This window comes from Pelophylax lessonae (assembly GCF_965119305.1).
Source record: "Pelophylax lessonae genome assembly, chromosome: 4".
In the NCBI taxonomy this organism is placed as follows: Eukaryota; Metazoa; Chordata; class Amphibia; order Anura; family Ranidae; genus Pelophylax; species Pelophylax lessonae.
The window spans coordinates 631,341,156-631,357,573 of NC_138771.1; the positions used below are offsets into that span (position 1 = coordinate 631,341,156).

At 41.4% G+C, this 16,418-nt stretch overlaps 1 protein-coding gene across 1 annotated transcript in view; it reads right to left on the reverse strand.

The window, feature by feature from the left end:
• Positions 1-13,991, reverse strand: part of LOC309552375 (uncharacterized protein) — a gene marked incomplete at its 3' end in the record, with an annotated part of 57,131 nt that extends 43,140 nt beyond the window's left edge. Inside the window, exon 1 of the mRNA XM_082253309.1 lies at positions 13,917-13,991. Coding sequence (XP_082109435.1) covers positions 13,917-13,959 — 43 coding nt within the window. The 5' untranslated portion in view covers positions 13,960-13,991. The remainder of the gene's footprint in view (positions 1-13,916) is intronic.
• Positions 13,992-16,418: the final 2,427 nt, after the last annotated feature.

Here is a 16,418-nt window from a genome sequence, read left to right on the forward strand (position 1 = left end):
AGAAAAAAAGCTATCCAGTCGTAGGGAGTGCATGAGGACTCGAGGGCATACAATGCGATTAGAGGAGAAGCATTTTAACCTCAGGCAACGGGGGGGGGGGGGTTCTTTACTGTTAGAGCTACAAGATTGTGGAATTCTCTACCACAAGAGGTGGTTTCTGCGGGAAGTATGGTGGCTTTCAAAAGACTCTTAGATGTACATCTCAAGGATCAGAACATTCAGGGATATGTGAGAAGATTACGGCCACACACACCTACACAGGTTGAACTGGATGGACTATTGTCTTTATTCAACCTCACCTACTATGTAACTATGTAACTATGTAACATTTTGAATGGCAATTACTCAAGCATGCAATACCCAAATACAATTTTTTTTTTTTGGAGACAAATCGAGCTTTCTTTTGGTGATATTTAATTTAATTTAATTTTTTTTTTGCTACTGTATATAAACAAAAAATTATTGAAAATTTTGAACCCCTCACATTTTCAGTTTCTCTCATAAAAGTTTGCAAATCTTTCTTCATTCATTTAGGCCAAAAGTTATGCCCCATACACACGTGCAGATTATCTGCAGACTTTTGTCTGCAGACTTACCAAAACCATATAATATGAGGTCAAACCTAAACACTTTCAATTTGTATGCAATCCGGCAGGCCCTTGCACTACATAGAAAAGGTAAGTCTGCAGACAAAAGTCTGCAGATAATCTGCACGTGTGTATGGGGCATTATACTGCTACATTTCTTTGGTAAAAATAACCCAAATTAGTGTTTATTATTTAGTCTGTGGGAAAGGTATAGAGTCTATAATCTATGGTATAGATCAGGAATCTCCAAACTTTCTGAACAAAGGGTCAGTTTACTGTCCCTCAGACTTTAGGGGGTCCGAAGGTAATCGTTGGTGTCAGTGGGAGGAATAATGCCTGATCGCTGGTTTCAGTGTGTGGAATAGTATACCATGGTTGGTGTCAGTGGGAGAAATGTAATTTGATGTCAGTGGGAGGAATAGTGTCCCATCATTGGTGTCAGTAGGAAGAACAATGCCCCATTGTTGGTGTTAGTGGGAGGAACAGAATCCCGCCATTGGTGTCAGTAGGAACAGTATTGCCTTATTGTTGGTATCAGTGGGAGGAACAGTGCCCAATCATTGGTTTTATAGTGTGCCATTGTTAGTGCCAGTGGGAGGAATACAGTGTCATTGTTGGTGTCAGTGGGAGGAATAGTGCCCCATCATTGGTGTCAGTAGGAACAGTAATGCCTTATTGTTGGTGTCAGTGGGAGGAATAGTGTGCCATTGTTGGTGTCAATGGGAGGAATAGAACCCCATCATTGGTGTCAGTAGGAACAGTAATGCCTTATTGTTGGTGTTAGTTGGAGGAATACTGTAGTGTCTTGTACCAGTGAGAGGAACAATGTCCTAAGGGCCAGATAAAGGCAAGCAAAGAGCCGTATGTGGCCAAGAAGCCGCAGTTTGGAAACCATTGGTATACAGTATTTTTGAAAATTAAACAGTCCTGATGTACAGAACTAATTTCTAAAATGCCAGGACAGTACAAATATCCCCTAAATGACCCCTTTTTTGAAAGTAGATAGTCCAACATAGTCAGTAAGAGGCATGCCGAGTTTTTTGAAGTTGTAATTTTTTGTCACATTTTTTGGAAATTGAAGAAATTAAATAACATTTTTTTTTCAATTTTTTTTTTTTTTTTTACATACTGTCACTAGTGCAGTACAGTGTCATATTGCTGGTGTGGCGGGATACTAACTGGTGGTGACAGTATGTAAAAATAAATAAATAAATAAATAAATCATCATTATTTTGTATTATTTTTTTTTTTTACTTTTCCTTCCAATTTGTTTTTCTTTTTTTCACAATATATTTTTTTTTTCATACTGTCATGAATGGCTTTCATTCATGACAGCTTGCTTACTATTGTGATAATGTGATTGGCTACAGATATTACATTGGTACAAGGCTGCTGTGAATGGCCTTGTACTATGTGATAACTTTGACCGATCACAATAGTAAGCAAGCTGTCATGAATGGCTGCCATTTGTGACAGTTTTGTTTACATATCATGTGATCTCCATGATTGGTCAAGGGAAGGAAAGGCGCAAGGGAATGACAGCTCTGAAACTGGAAGTGACTAAATCCTCATCCCGGTTCATTCTTCACTGAGGAAATGGAAGAAAGGTTGTTCCTTCATCTCCTCTGTAGAAAATACTCTGAGCCACTTACTGTGGTCCATAGGTTCCTGCAAGCGGCCGTGGCAGGGTGGCCTTTCACAGCAATGTAAAAGGAAACAGCCATCCAGATCACTTTTACTAAACACCCAATTGCTGGCTGAAGAAAATGGTACAAAAATACTTGGCTGCAGCCCTGATCTTGTAATAACGGTCTGTTGACAAGACATTTATATTTGACATCGGTCAGAAAGTGGTTAAATAATAAGCACGGGAGATGGTCTAAACACATCTCTAAGATGTACAACAAAATGATGTAAAAGCATAGCTCCAAACTGTCCCTGATTTGGAACAAAGTCCCTCTTTCCTCCTCAATTGTCCCTCATTTTGAAAAAATTGGGGGAAGTACCACGCTTCAAGGGATATCTATAAAGTGTACATTTACCTCAGTGATGATAAATAATATAAAAAATATAGGAAATTATATTAATAACATTATTGTGCAATGGATAATAAATAGTGTTGATATTAAATGTATTGTGTCAGAGTATACACTGAATAAATAAACCAGTTATTAATATATGATGATAAAAATATTGGTGCTAAAATAAATAGTTATAAATCACCGTGTATAAATACAATGTAATACACAATATATAAATAATAATTAATAAATAGTAAAGGTGCTTATGGTGGTGCTGTATAAAAATTATATAAAACTAATTAGATGTGCCAATAAAGTGCTCTGTGACAATAAATATAATTAAAATAATTATCTCAATGTATTCCCAAATTAATCAAGGTGATATAAGTGTACCAAAAAAGTGCTCTGTATAAATCTATATATATATTTATAGATGTTCTCTCAATACATTCTCCAATAACGTAAAGTGCAAAAATATATCAAAAAGGTGCTCTAGTGTCCCAAATATCACAAGATAATAAACGCCGATCTTACTCTTCTATATGTCACATTAATATTTCTTCCACCTTTACACCGTGTGATTCAGACGTGCTCTTCGGTGCTCATCACCTATAGGTGTGCTACATGCTCACCTTAATGCCTCAGATATTGCGCCTCTAGATTTGTAAAAGATCTGATCTCTCCTCCTCTCCTTCTCTAAGTATATAGGGTGGGGTATAGGGTGTGATCTCTCCTCCTCTCCTTCTCTAGGTATATAGGGTGGGGTATAGGGTATGATCTCTCCTCCTCTCCTTCTCTAGGTATATAGAGTGGGGTATAGGGTATGATCTCTCCTCCTCTCCTTCTCTAGGTATATAGGGTGGGGTATTGGGTATGATCTCTCCTCCTCTCCTTCTCTAGGTATATAAGGTGGGGTATAGGGTATGATCTCTCCTCCTCTCCTTCTCTAGGTATATAGGGTGGGGTATAGGGTATGATCTCTCCTCCTCTCCTTCTCTAAGTATATAGGGTGGGGTATAGGGTATGATCTCTCCTCCTCTCCTTCTCTAGGTATATAGGGTGGGGTGTAGGGTATGATCTCTCCTCCTCTCCTTCTCTAGGTATATAGGGTGGGGTATAGGGTATGATCTCTCCTCCTTTCCTTCTCTAGGTAAATAGGGTGGGGTATAGGGTATGATCTCTCCTCCTCTAGGGTGGGGTATAGGGTATGATCTCTCCTCCTCTCCTTCTCTAGGTATATAGGGTGGGGTATAGGGTATGATCTCTCCTCCTCTCCTTCTCTAGGTATATAGGGTGGGGTATAGGGTATGATCTCTCCTCCTCTCCTTCTCTAGGTATATAGGGTGGGGTATAGGGTATGATCTCTCCTCCTCTCCTTCTCTAGGTAAATAGGGTGGGGTATAGGGTATGATCTCTCCTCCTCTAGGGTGGGGTATAAGGTATGATCTCTCCTCCTCTCCTTCTCTAGGTATATGGGGTGGGGTATTGGGTATGATCTCTCCCCCTCTCCTTCTCTAGGTATATAGGGTGGGGTATAGGGTATGATCTCTCCTCCTCTCCTTCTCTAGGTATATAGGGTGGGGTATAGGGTATGATCTCTCCTCCTCTCCTTCTCTAGGTATATAGGGTGGGGTATAGGGTATGATCTCTCCTCCTCTCCTTCTCTAGGGTGGGGTATAGGGTATGATCTCTCCTCATCTCCTTCTCTAGGTATATAGGGTGGGGTATAGGGTATGATCTCTCCTCCTCTCCTTCTCTAGGTATATAGGGTGGGGTATAGGGTATGATCTCTCCTCCTTTCCTTCTCTAGGTATATAGGGTGCGGTATAGGGTATGATCTCTCCTCCTCTCCTTCTCTAGGGTGGGGTATAGGGTATGATCTCTCTTCCTCTCCTTCTCTAGGTATATAGGGTGGGGTATAGGGTATGGTCTCTCCTCCTTTCCTTCTCTAGGTATATAGGGTGGGGTATAGGGTATGATCTCTCCTCCTCTCCTTCTCTAGGTATATTGGGTGGGGTACAGGGTATGATCTCTCCTCCTCTCCTTCTCTAGGTATATTGGGTGGGGTACAGGGTATGATCTCTCCTCCTCTTCTTCTCTGTAAAGGGGATGGTGGTATGCTCCTTCTTATCTGGATCCAGCTGGGGTTCACTTGGTAAGGCTTTGGGCAAAGCACCAGATGTAACGTTACGGGACACGGAAATACAAGTCCCACGGCATAGCGGCTATTTTAAATGTGAGTGGATATTTTTTTCTAATAAATGTGAATCGAAACATACTGCACTATATTGACCCCTTATTTTTTAGATCCAAAGCCTTACCAAGTGAACCCCAGCTGTAATATCTGAGGCATTAAGGTGAGCATGTAGCACACCTATAGGTGATGAACACGTCTGAATCACATTGTGTAAAGATGGAAGAAATATTAATGTGACATATAGAAGAGGAAGATTGGTGTTTATTATCTTGTGATATTTGGGACACTAGAGCACCTTTTTGATATTATTATTATTTCAGGTACTTATATAGCGCTGTCAATTTATGCAGTGCTTTACATATAAATTACACATTCACATCAGTCCCTGCCCTCAAGGAGCTTACAGTCCAAGATCCCTAACTCACATACATACACACATATCCACCATCTTTCTTTGGGCCACATGTGAGTGTGATTTTCCTATTATGGTTTGCACATACAGATGCTGCAATATCACACTTACTGATACAATCATGTATATTAACATGCTGTTTACTGTTTTACTTTTAGATACATTTTATCTCATATATACTCCTGATGAGTGAGCTTACTAAGACTCACGAAACGCGTCGAGTTTCTACAGTATATGAGGTCAACATATGTTATTTATTTGTACCATTGCCTTTACTATGTCATATGCCCAGTATGCTGTATATTTTATTATTGTTGTTACATTCATGTACGACTGCATCAATAAATAAAAAAAATTGTTGCCATTTTTTAGCTGTGGTTACTTAGTGTAAATACCTCATATAAAGTCCCACCCAAAGGGCACCCCCTCTTTTTTTTTTTTCGTACACACATAGTAGGGCCAGTTTTATACAGAATCAAATTAACCTACCAGCATGTCTTTGGAGTGTGGGAGGAAACCAGAGTACCTGGAGGAAACCCACGCAGGCACAGGGAGAACATGCAAACTCCAGGCAGGTGGTTGGTATTCGAACCAGCGACCCTCTTGCTGCTAGGTGAAAGTGCTAACCACTACACCACTGTGCTGGTCGTATATATTTTTGCACTTTACGTTATTGGAGAATGTATTGAGAGAACATCTATAAATATATATAGATTTATACAGAGCACTTTATTGGTACACTTCTATCACCTTGATTAATTTGAGAATACATTGAGATAATCATTTTAATTATATTTATTGTCACAGAGTACTTTATTGGCACATCTAATTCGTTTTATATAATTTTTATACAGCACCACCATAAGCACCTTTACTATTTATTAATTATTATTTATATATTGTGTATTACATTGCATTTATACATGGTGATTTATAACTATTTATTTTAGCACCAATATTTTTATAATCATATATTTACCACTTTACCACTAGAGCATTTTGCTGTCTTACGTCTGGGCCACTTTTTGCGATTCGGCGCTGTGCGACTTAAACTGACAATTGCGCGGTCATGCGATGCCGTACCCAAACGAAATTTACGTCCTTTTTTCCCACAAACAGAGCTTTCTTTTGGTGGTATTTGATCACCTGTGCGATTTTTACTTTTTGCGCTATAAACAAAAAAAGAGCGTTTATTTTGAAAAAATAACAATATTTTTAACATTTTTTTATATGAAATTCCCCCCAAAAAATAGGTAAAAACTAATTTTTTTCAAAATTTTTGGCCAATTTGTTTTCTGCTACCTATGTTTGGTAAAAAAAATCGCAATAAGCGAATTTTGATTGGTTTGCACAAAAGTTATTGCGTTTACTAACTAAGGGAAAGATTTCTGTCATTTTTGGTGTTTTTTTTTGGCGTAATGGCGGCGATCTGCGATTTTTTTTGCGGGACTGCGACATTGCGGCGGACAGATCGGACCCTTGACTGACATTTTTGACACTTTTGGGGGTACCAGTGACATTACTGCAGTAATCAGTGCTATATATATGCACTGTTACTGTAAAAATGACACTGGCAGGGAAGGGGTTAATTTTATTGGAGAGGGAGGGGTTAATGTATGCCTGGTGCTTACTGACATGTGGGGGGGGGGGGAGGTGACTGAGTGAGCCAGGGACAGATCGGATGTTCAGCTTTGCTGAACACTCCGATCTGTCACTCCCTGTCACTTAGGAGATCCGCCCGCTGTGTTTACACAGGCGGGCGGATCTCCAAACTGGATTCCCCGACGATCGGGGCAGAGCAGCGGCGATCGCCGCCGCTCCTCCCCTGGTCCGACTCCCGCTGTGAATGAAAACAGTGGGAGCATGCCTCCGGCGGCGCGCGAGCGCCGCCTACAGGGGAGGAGTCTAGCGACGTAGGTCTACGTCGCTAGACGATAACGAGCCACTGTGCCGCAGTAGCAGCACAGTGGCTAGAGGTAAAGCGGTTAATAGCTGGTTTATTTATTCAGTGTATACTCTGACACAATACATTTAATATCAACACTATTTATTATCCATTGCACAATAATGTTATTAATATAATTTCCTATATTTTTTATATTATTTATCATCACTGAGGTAAATGTACACTTTATAGATATCCCTTGAAGCGTGGTACTTCCCCCCATTTTTTCTGTCCTATAAGTGTGCGGTTAACAGTAATAAGTACAAGCGGAATTAAGGGTATTCACACCTATATCTCTCAGGACAGCGCGAGATTCACACCCACACATACAGTGCATTGCAAAAGTATTCGCCCCCCTTGAACTTTTTGACCTTTTGTCACATTTCAGGCTTCAAACATAAGGATATAAAACTGTAATTTTTTTGAAGAATCAACAACAAGTGGGACACAATCATGAAGTGGAACGAAATTTATTGGATATTTCAAACTTGTTTAACAAATAAAAAACTGAAAAATTGGGCGTGCAAAATGATTCAGCCCCCTTAAGTTAATACTTTGTAACGCCACCTTTTGCTGCGATTACAGCTGTAAGTCACTTGGGGTATGTCTCTATCAGTTTTGCACATCGAGAAACTGAAATTTTTGCCCATTCCTCCTTGCAAAACAGCTCGAGCTCAGTGAGGTTGGATGGAGAGCGTTTGTGAACAGCAGTTTTCAGTTCTTTCCACAGATTCTCGATTGGATTCAGGTCTGGACTTTGACTTGGCCATTCTAACACCTGGATATGTTTATTTGTGGACCATTGTAGATTTTGCTTTATGTTTTGGATCATTGTCTTGTTGGAAGACAAATCTCCGTCCCAGTCTCAGGTCTTTTGCAGACTCCATCAGGTTTTCTTCCAGAATGGTCCTGTATTTGGCTCCACCCATCTTCCCATCAATTTTAACCATCTTCCCTGTCCCTGCTGAAGAAAAGCAGGCCCAAGCCATGATGCTGCCACCACCATGTTTGACAGTGGGGATGGTGTGTTCAGGGTGATGAGCTTTGTTGCTTTTACGCCAAACATAACGTTTTGCATTGTTGCCAAAAAGTTCGATTTTGGTTTCATCTGACCAGAGCACCTTCTTCCACATGTTTGGTGTGTCTCCCAGGTGGCTTGTGGCAAACTTTAAACAACACTTTTTATGGATATCTTTAAGAAATAGCTTTCTTCTTGCCACTCTTCCATAAAGGCCAGATTTGTGCAGTATACGACTGATTGTTGTCCTATGGACAGAGTCTCCCACCTCAGCTGTAGATCTCTGCAGTTCATCCAGAGTGATCATGGGCCTCTTGGCTGCATCTCTGATCAGTCTTCTCCTTGTATGAGCTGAAAGTTTAGAGGGACGGCCAGGTCTTCGTACATTTGCAGTGGTCTGATACTCCTCCCATTTCAATATTATCGCTTGCACAGTGCTCTTTGGGATGTTTAAAGCTTGGGAAATCTTTTTGTATCCAAATCCGGCTTTAAACTTCTCCACAACATTATCTCGGACCTGCCTGGTGTGTTCCTTGTTCTTCATGATGCTCTCTGCGCTTTAAACGGACCTCTGAGAATATCACAGTGCAGGTGCATTTATACGGAGACTTGATTACACACAGGTGGATTCTATTTATCATCATTAGTCATTTAGGTCAACATTGGATCATTCAGAGATCCTCACTGAACTTCTGAAGAGAGTTTGCTGCACTGAAAGTAAAGGGGCTGAATAATTTTGCACGCCCATTTTTTCAGTTTTTTATTTAACAAAGTTTGAAATATACAAAAAATTTCGTTCCACTTCATGATTGTGTCCCGCTTGTTGCTGATTCTTCACAAAAAATTACAGTTTTATATCTTTATGTTTGAAGCCTGAAATGTGGCAAAAGTTCGAAAAGTTCAAGGGGGCCGAATACTTTTGCAATGCACTGTATACAATGTCCCTCATTTTGGTCTAATCTATATAGTTGTATATAAAATGCACTTTTTATCTTTCAAAAAGTGTTTCCCATTGCTAAACCTTTTGTCCAATTTCTAAATTGCTGCATTTTTATATGTCAAAAGCCAGTATAATGGAATAGTAGTGGTAAAAAAAATGCAGTTGTGAGTTTAATTAATCTTTTTTTTTAATAATTCTCATTTAAGGGGGTGTGGCAGGGGGTGTGTCCTATGCCTACAAAGTTTTGTTAATAGGTGTTCCTCTTTCACATTTCAAAAAGTAAGAAAAAAAAAAGATACATTTGAAAGCAAAGCATCTTCTAGAAGAGAGTTTGGTATGAGTTGTAAGAGAGACCTCAAGAAAAAACTGGAGTGGGTTTCCACCCTAAAGATCTATACCAGACCAAGACCAGGTACCCTAATCTTGGAGTATTCCAGTTGATGTCATTGGCCAAATATAGACATGACAATTTTTGGTCAATGATGTAATCTGGGTTCCTTTGATGACCAAATATGGTAATAGCCATATTTGGTCATTGATGTCAATTGAGATACCCTGCCTTTTTGTTTACAGCTCAGAGGCAGTGATTAGTGGGTCATCAGGAGTGAATGTGTCAGTGGGTCAGCTTTTTTTTTTTGATGGTTTAGCAGGCCAGATTGTTTATTTACAATTTGACTTTTTTGTCAATAAGTAATCAGTTAATGTTATTGGCCAAAAAAAGACATGACCACGTATGATCAATGATGTCGTCTGGGTTCCTTGTGACTTTGACTGATTGCCACTGATGCCAATCAAAATACTCGCCAATTGTGTATGGCCCAGAAGCTTTCATTCTTGGTAAGCAGTCATTGGGAGCAGATGTGTCTGTGTGGAAGTGAGGTGCAGCGTGGTGTGCAGTCAAAAACTCACACAGGTAGGTGCAATAAATGTGTATTGAAAAAATGCAGCAAATGTTCACAACAAACCCGGTGGGAAAGCCACCCAGCCAGGCACACTCACAGTTCAGCAGTGTGACAGGAGTAGATTCCAGCTGGCATGACCATCTGGCCATCTGGTCCCCAATCGGGAGAATGTCCAGAAGAGATGAGGCCTTATTCTTACCCTACTCATCAAAAAACCTTGGAACCTTTCCCTAGTACTATTACTGTCCCTCACAGGTGGGGTACCTATCCCTACTTTGTCCACTTGCCAAAGCGTGCCAAATCCCAGGCTCTGCCTGACCTAGGATGGCTGCTTGAGTCATGTGGGGTGGCAGCATCCAATGGGATAGCCTCCCCAGCGACCCAAAAAAACATAGAGAAACCCAATTCCTCATGACTTCTTCTTCAGCAACAAGACTGCTGTGGGAGAGGGCCACTTGCCATGGAGAAAGTAGACTGCACCTGCCTACAAGTGGGTTATCTTTCATTTTGACAGCTTGGTGGGCCACAGTGTTTATTTACTATTGAACTTCTATTTTGTACCCCTTACTCATTTCTGTGGAGGGGTGGAGCGTGCTCACATCTAGGGGGCCCACTTATTAAAAATTTAAAAATGCAAGTAAACTATTAACTCTTTATTTAAATTGAGCGAGGTATTTCTGCAAAACATACATTGTTAGGTCACACCTACTTCCTGTGTCCAACACTAGGTGGAGCACGCGGGAGCGAAGCGCCCGCCTATGCAACCCTCTGTGTCCAGCAGTAGGTGGAGCTGTGACATTTGACCTCTGAGGCCACACCCCTGACCTTTGACCTTTAGGGTGTGTCCATGACCCATTTCCGGAGTCAAAACCCTACCCTGTGTCTCCTCTGTCTAACCCTAAACCCTAACCCTAACAAACATTGAAACTTTTAGTACATTGAGTTTGGTAATAGATCGTCAACCCATGGACTTTAACAAGCGAAGTACTTTAGGGAAAGTTGCCCTGACATATTTTTTTTTCTTTAGCAATGCAAATTTTATCATAATCTGAATGGAAATAATTAGTTACAGCTCTTGTTTTGAAAAGCATTCTATCTCAGCAATAACTTTAAAGAACAATGATTTCAGTTTATTCGATTGAATCTGCCTGTGGTGTTGTCATCATCTACTCTTCCTCAATTAGCTAGTGGCTGACTCAACAAGCTGCGCTTGGTTTTCAAAAGAAGTAGAGACATTCATTTAAAGGCATATTTCACCTTTGCCAAAAATAATTATGCATGTAATGCATATAATAATTAAAACAGGCTGTATATGTAGCCAGGTACTGGTGGATATGTCCCCTTTAAAACTCCTAAGACTGCTCATGTAGAATCAAAGGCTAAGACATGCCTGTCTCCTGTCTTTCTATGAGTTACTACCCCCCTCCCTTTGTTGGGCAACATGGTTATTAAAGGAGGAGGTGCTGCTGAAAATGGGCCATGGGAGATATAGTTCTGCTTTAGAGCAATGGTGTTGCCCTAATGCTGAAAAGATTATAGTTCTCAGGTGGCCAAGGTGCAAGAGGTAGGAGTGAAGGGATTTAGTGCACTGCCCGGGAAAGTTTGGGGTAGTTGGCAGTGGCACCAGGGTGTGGAAGAGTAGAGTCCTATGGGGTAGCATGTCCAGCCAGCCGGCATCTCAGGAGCGCAGCCTGTGTAGCAGTTATCACCAGCAGTACTGAAACATTTCTGCACATGCCACTCCCAGAACACTCAAGAGAAAGCAAGTGAGCTTGTCGGATATTATCAGCATCACCAGCATTCCTTGTGTGGGTTTTCTAAAGGACGGGACTGGTGAGAGGGTTCTTAACCAATTGTCTACACTGTATGGCAAGAACTGAGTTTCTCAACAGGCAATAATTGACATACAAACTCTCTTTCTCTTGGTTAATGGCCACCACACATAACCTATCAAAGACTGACATCTTAGCCTGCACTCAGGATTATTCTACTCTTCTGAACTGACTACGTACTGGATTCTTTACTGCCCTTTCTTAAATACCTCCGTGTTCAATCCATCACTATAAAGCACACTTGCACCTTGTAATACTTTAAACTGAATGCAGGCTGTCCCCTTTAATCATCTTCACAAGTACACCACCGGAAGTGCCCCAACATTAGCCGGCAGAACAAACCATCCATAGACTGCCCCTCCCATCTTTGCCAAATTTCACCATCATTAAACTATTTGTGGCTGTTAGGCTTGGTAAAGTTCTGCAGGCAGTCTTGGACCTAGCATAGTAACCCCAGTGCAATAGTGTGCAGTATAGCTCTGGGGGTTTAATCTTTTCCACTGCCCTTGCAGCACCTTTAGTAACCATGGTATTATTTAAACTGACTTAGGTATACAGTAAAGGTGTAGGTCATCTCTGATTACTGCACATAGTGATTCTGTATAAATCTATCCCTAAACATGTTTAGTGCACTTTTTTTTTTTCAATAGTTTTCAATCGTTTTTTTTATTGAGTTTTCGTATAAGTACAGGAATAAACAATGCAAACATAGTCAAATTTGTACAATTCTTAACAGTTCTTAAGGGATTACAGCAAACACGTAACATGTAACTGTATAAAGGTGAACCCGATAGGATGGGAGCAACGAAGGTCTAGGGCATTGCCCAGCACCCAGAGACACCCCATCTGGGGACATACTGTGTCTGAGCATGGTGTCAACACCTGCAACCTCCTGCTGCAGTATCTCATGGTGTTCCCTTATATCATATATTAACGAGTATAACAATATACTTGAACAGTTTGATTAACAGTACACTCTTATGGTAAACCTTGCATCTAATAATACTGTAGAAGCATTGCTGGGCTGGGGTATGGTGGGGGAGGAAGGGGTGGAATGGTATTCAGATCATTTTGGACATAAGAACTGTTAGATATTACCTTGCAACAGTTAATTAGTTTGTGCGAATGTGTTTGGTACATTGAACATTTTTGTTCAGCCGTGCTGGCTGTGGTGGACTGTGCGTATTATCTGCGATTCAGTCTTATGGGGTCTCCAAGTTACATCTAGAGTCTATATGTATATATACTACATACCCCATGGACACAGCATGAGCAGGACAAGCACACTGTATATAATAATACTACAGACTGTATATATACTACATACCCCATAGACACAGCATGAGCAGGACAAGCACACTGTATATAATAATACTACAGACTGTATATATACTACATACCCCATAGACACAGCGTGAGCAGGACCAATACACTGTATATAATAATACTACAGACTGTATATATACTACATACCCCATAGACACAGCATGAGCAGGACCAACACACTGTATGTAATAATACTACATACTGTATATATACTACATACCTAGACACAGCATGAGCAGGACCAACACACTGTATATAATAATACTACAAACTGTATATATACTACATACCCCATAGACACAGCATGAGCGGGACCGGCACACTGTATATAATAATACTACAGACTGTATATATACTACATACCCCATAGACACAGCATGAGCAGGACCAGTACTATATATAATAATACTACAGACTGTATATATACTACATACCCCATAGACACAGCATGAGCAGGACCAGTACACTGTATATAACAATACTACAGACTGCATATACACTACATACCCCGTAGACACAACATGAGCAGGACCAGTACACTGTATATAACAATACTACAGACTGCATATACACTACATACCCCGTAGACACAGCATGAGCAGGACCGGTACACTGTATATAATAATACTACATACTGTATATATACTACATACCCCATGGACACAGCATGAGCAGGACAAGCACACTGTATATAATAATACCACAGACTGTATATATATATATATATACTACATACCCCATAGACACAGCATGAGCAGGACCAGTGTGAGGGAAATCATGATTTGTAACTAAACTGAGGACAAGCTTCGCTGATTTCAAGCCATAAAAAGAGGAACTTACTGTATATTATTTAAATACCTTAGGCATGCACAGCTAGACTTTCATTATGGAAGACTTCCTTTTTTAGAGATAACGTCTCTGAAAAGTTATGTTAAATGAAGCAATAATTGCAAATGTAACAGGCAGTAGTGACATTGCAAATGCAATATGGGCTCAGGATGCTTTACTAAAGTGTATGTGTTGTGACAGCGGCAGTCTCAGAAACCAGTATGTGACAGATGCAGTCTCAAATCCTTTTACATAATTGGGTTTGTTATCTCTACAGTTATCCCTTTATGCACACAAACAATAGCTGCCACCATGGTGTTTTGACAGCAGCACACATCCTTCACACCATCTACTGTACTGATTCTGTCACCTTCCTGCCTGGTGTGGCAGTGAGTATCACAGGCACTTCTTATAGCTGAACCCTGGAAAAACTGAAAAATCCTCCCTTGCAATGGAGCTGCTTGTTTATGCCTAGGGGACCGTGACAAGCAGTTTCTCACCTAGCCCTTTGTTCCTAAAGTAAGGTGACCTGATGTTTAAAATTAAATCTGGGGACATATAATACAGGACTGCATAATACACAGAGCACTGGGTACAGGACTGCAAAATACGCAGAGTGCAGGGCACAGGACTGCATAATACACAGAGCACTGGGTACAGGACTGCAAAATACGCAGAGTGCAGAGCACAGGACTGCATAATACACAGAGCATTGGACACAGGACTGCATAATACACAGAGCACTGGGCACAGGACTGCATAATACATAGAGCGCTGGGCACAGGACTGCATAATGCACAGAGCGCTGGGCACGGGACTGCATAGTACACAGAGCACTGGGCACAGGACTGCAAAATACACAGAGCGGTGGGCACAGGACTACATAATACACAGAGCACTGGGCACAGGACTGTATACTACACAGAGCGCTGGGCACAGGACTGCATAATACACAGAGCGCTGTGCACAGAACTACATAATACACAGAGCGCTGGGCACAGGACTGAAAAATACACAGAGCGGTGGGCACAGGACTGCATAATACACAGAGCGCTGGGCACAGGACTGCCTAATACACAGAGCACTGGGCACAGGACTGTATAATACACAGAGGGTTGGGCACATGACTGCATAATGCACAGAGGGCTGGGCACAGGACTGCATAATACACAGAACGCTGGGCACAGGACTGCATAATACACAGAGTGCTGGGCACAGGACTGCATAATACACAGAGCACTGGGCACAGGACTGCATAATACACAGAGGGTTGGGCACAGGACTGTATAATGCACAGAGGGCTGGGCCCAGGACTGCATAATGCACAGAGGGCTGGGCTCAGGACTGCATAATGCACAGAGCGCTGGGCACAGGACTACATAATACACAGAGGGCTGGGCACAGGACTGCATAATACACAGAGCGCTGAGCACAGGACTGCATAATACAGAGAGTGTTGGGCACAGGAATGCATAATACACAGAGCGCTGGGCACAGGACTGTATAATACACAGGAGGATGTTAGGCATAAAGTGCAAGGTTCAGAGGTTTGCTATGCACAGCACTTTATGTGTTGCAAGTTGCATGACAGGTCACACTAGTGTAAACTAGCCTGAAAAAGAAAAGTAAATCAACATGAATTGAAATAGATAATGTAAGTACAATTAGTACATTTCATGCAGGTTCCCAAGAATGGTGTACATAAATAAATAAAAAAATGAATTAAAAATTAAAAAATTAAAAAAAAAAAGAAAAAAAAAATGAATGCAAAGTCCATGACAGACAATCAAGAAGAAGAAGTATTCCCAAAAGGAGCCGGAAACCAGATAGGAAGATAAGGGTGACTGGAAAGTAGATGGAAAACACTTCACACCTTATGTGATACGGGATCTCCTTACCAGAACACATATGGTGCTTTTCCACTGCATGGTAAGGATCTGTTTGGCTCGGTTTGGCGCTTTTCCACTGCATGGTACGGATCGGTTTGGCTCGGTTTGGCGCTTTTCCACTGCATGGTTTGGATCGGTTTGGCTCGGTTTGACGCTTTTCCACTGCATGGTACCGCATGGTTCGGGTTGGAACGGTTCAGTACGGTTTGGTACAGCGGCGCTTTTCCACTACATGGTACGGCTCGGTACCGATACCATATCCCACAATCCTTTGCATGCAGCATTGATTGTTTGTCACTACTAGCCACTGATTGGTCAGAGAATTGTTGTAATCCCACCCACTTACTACTTAGTGGAAAAGCAAACCGAGCGGAGTAGAGCCTATACAGTGCTGAAAGGTACCGACTCGTACCACGCAGGGGAAAAGCAAACCGAGCCGAGCTGGGCCAAGCAGTGCCGAGTGGAGCCGAGCCGGTACTTGCAGTGGAACAGTGCCAATAGACCACTAATGCTGGCCATAC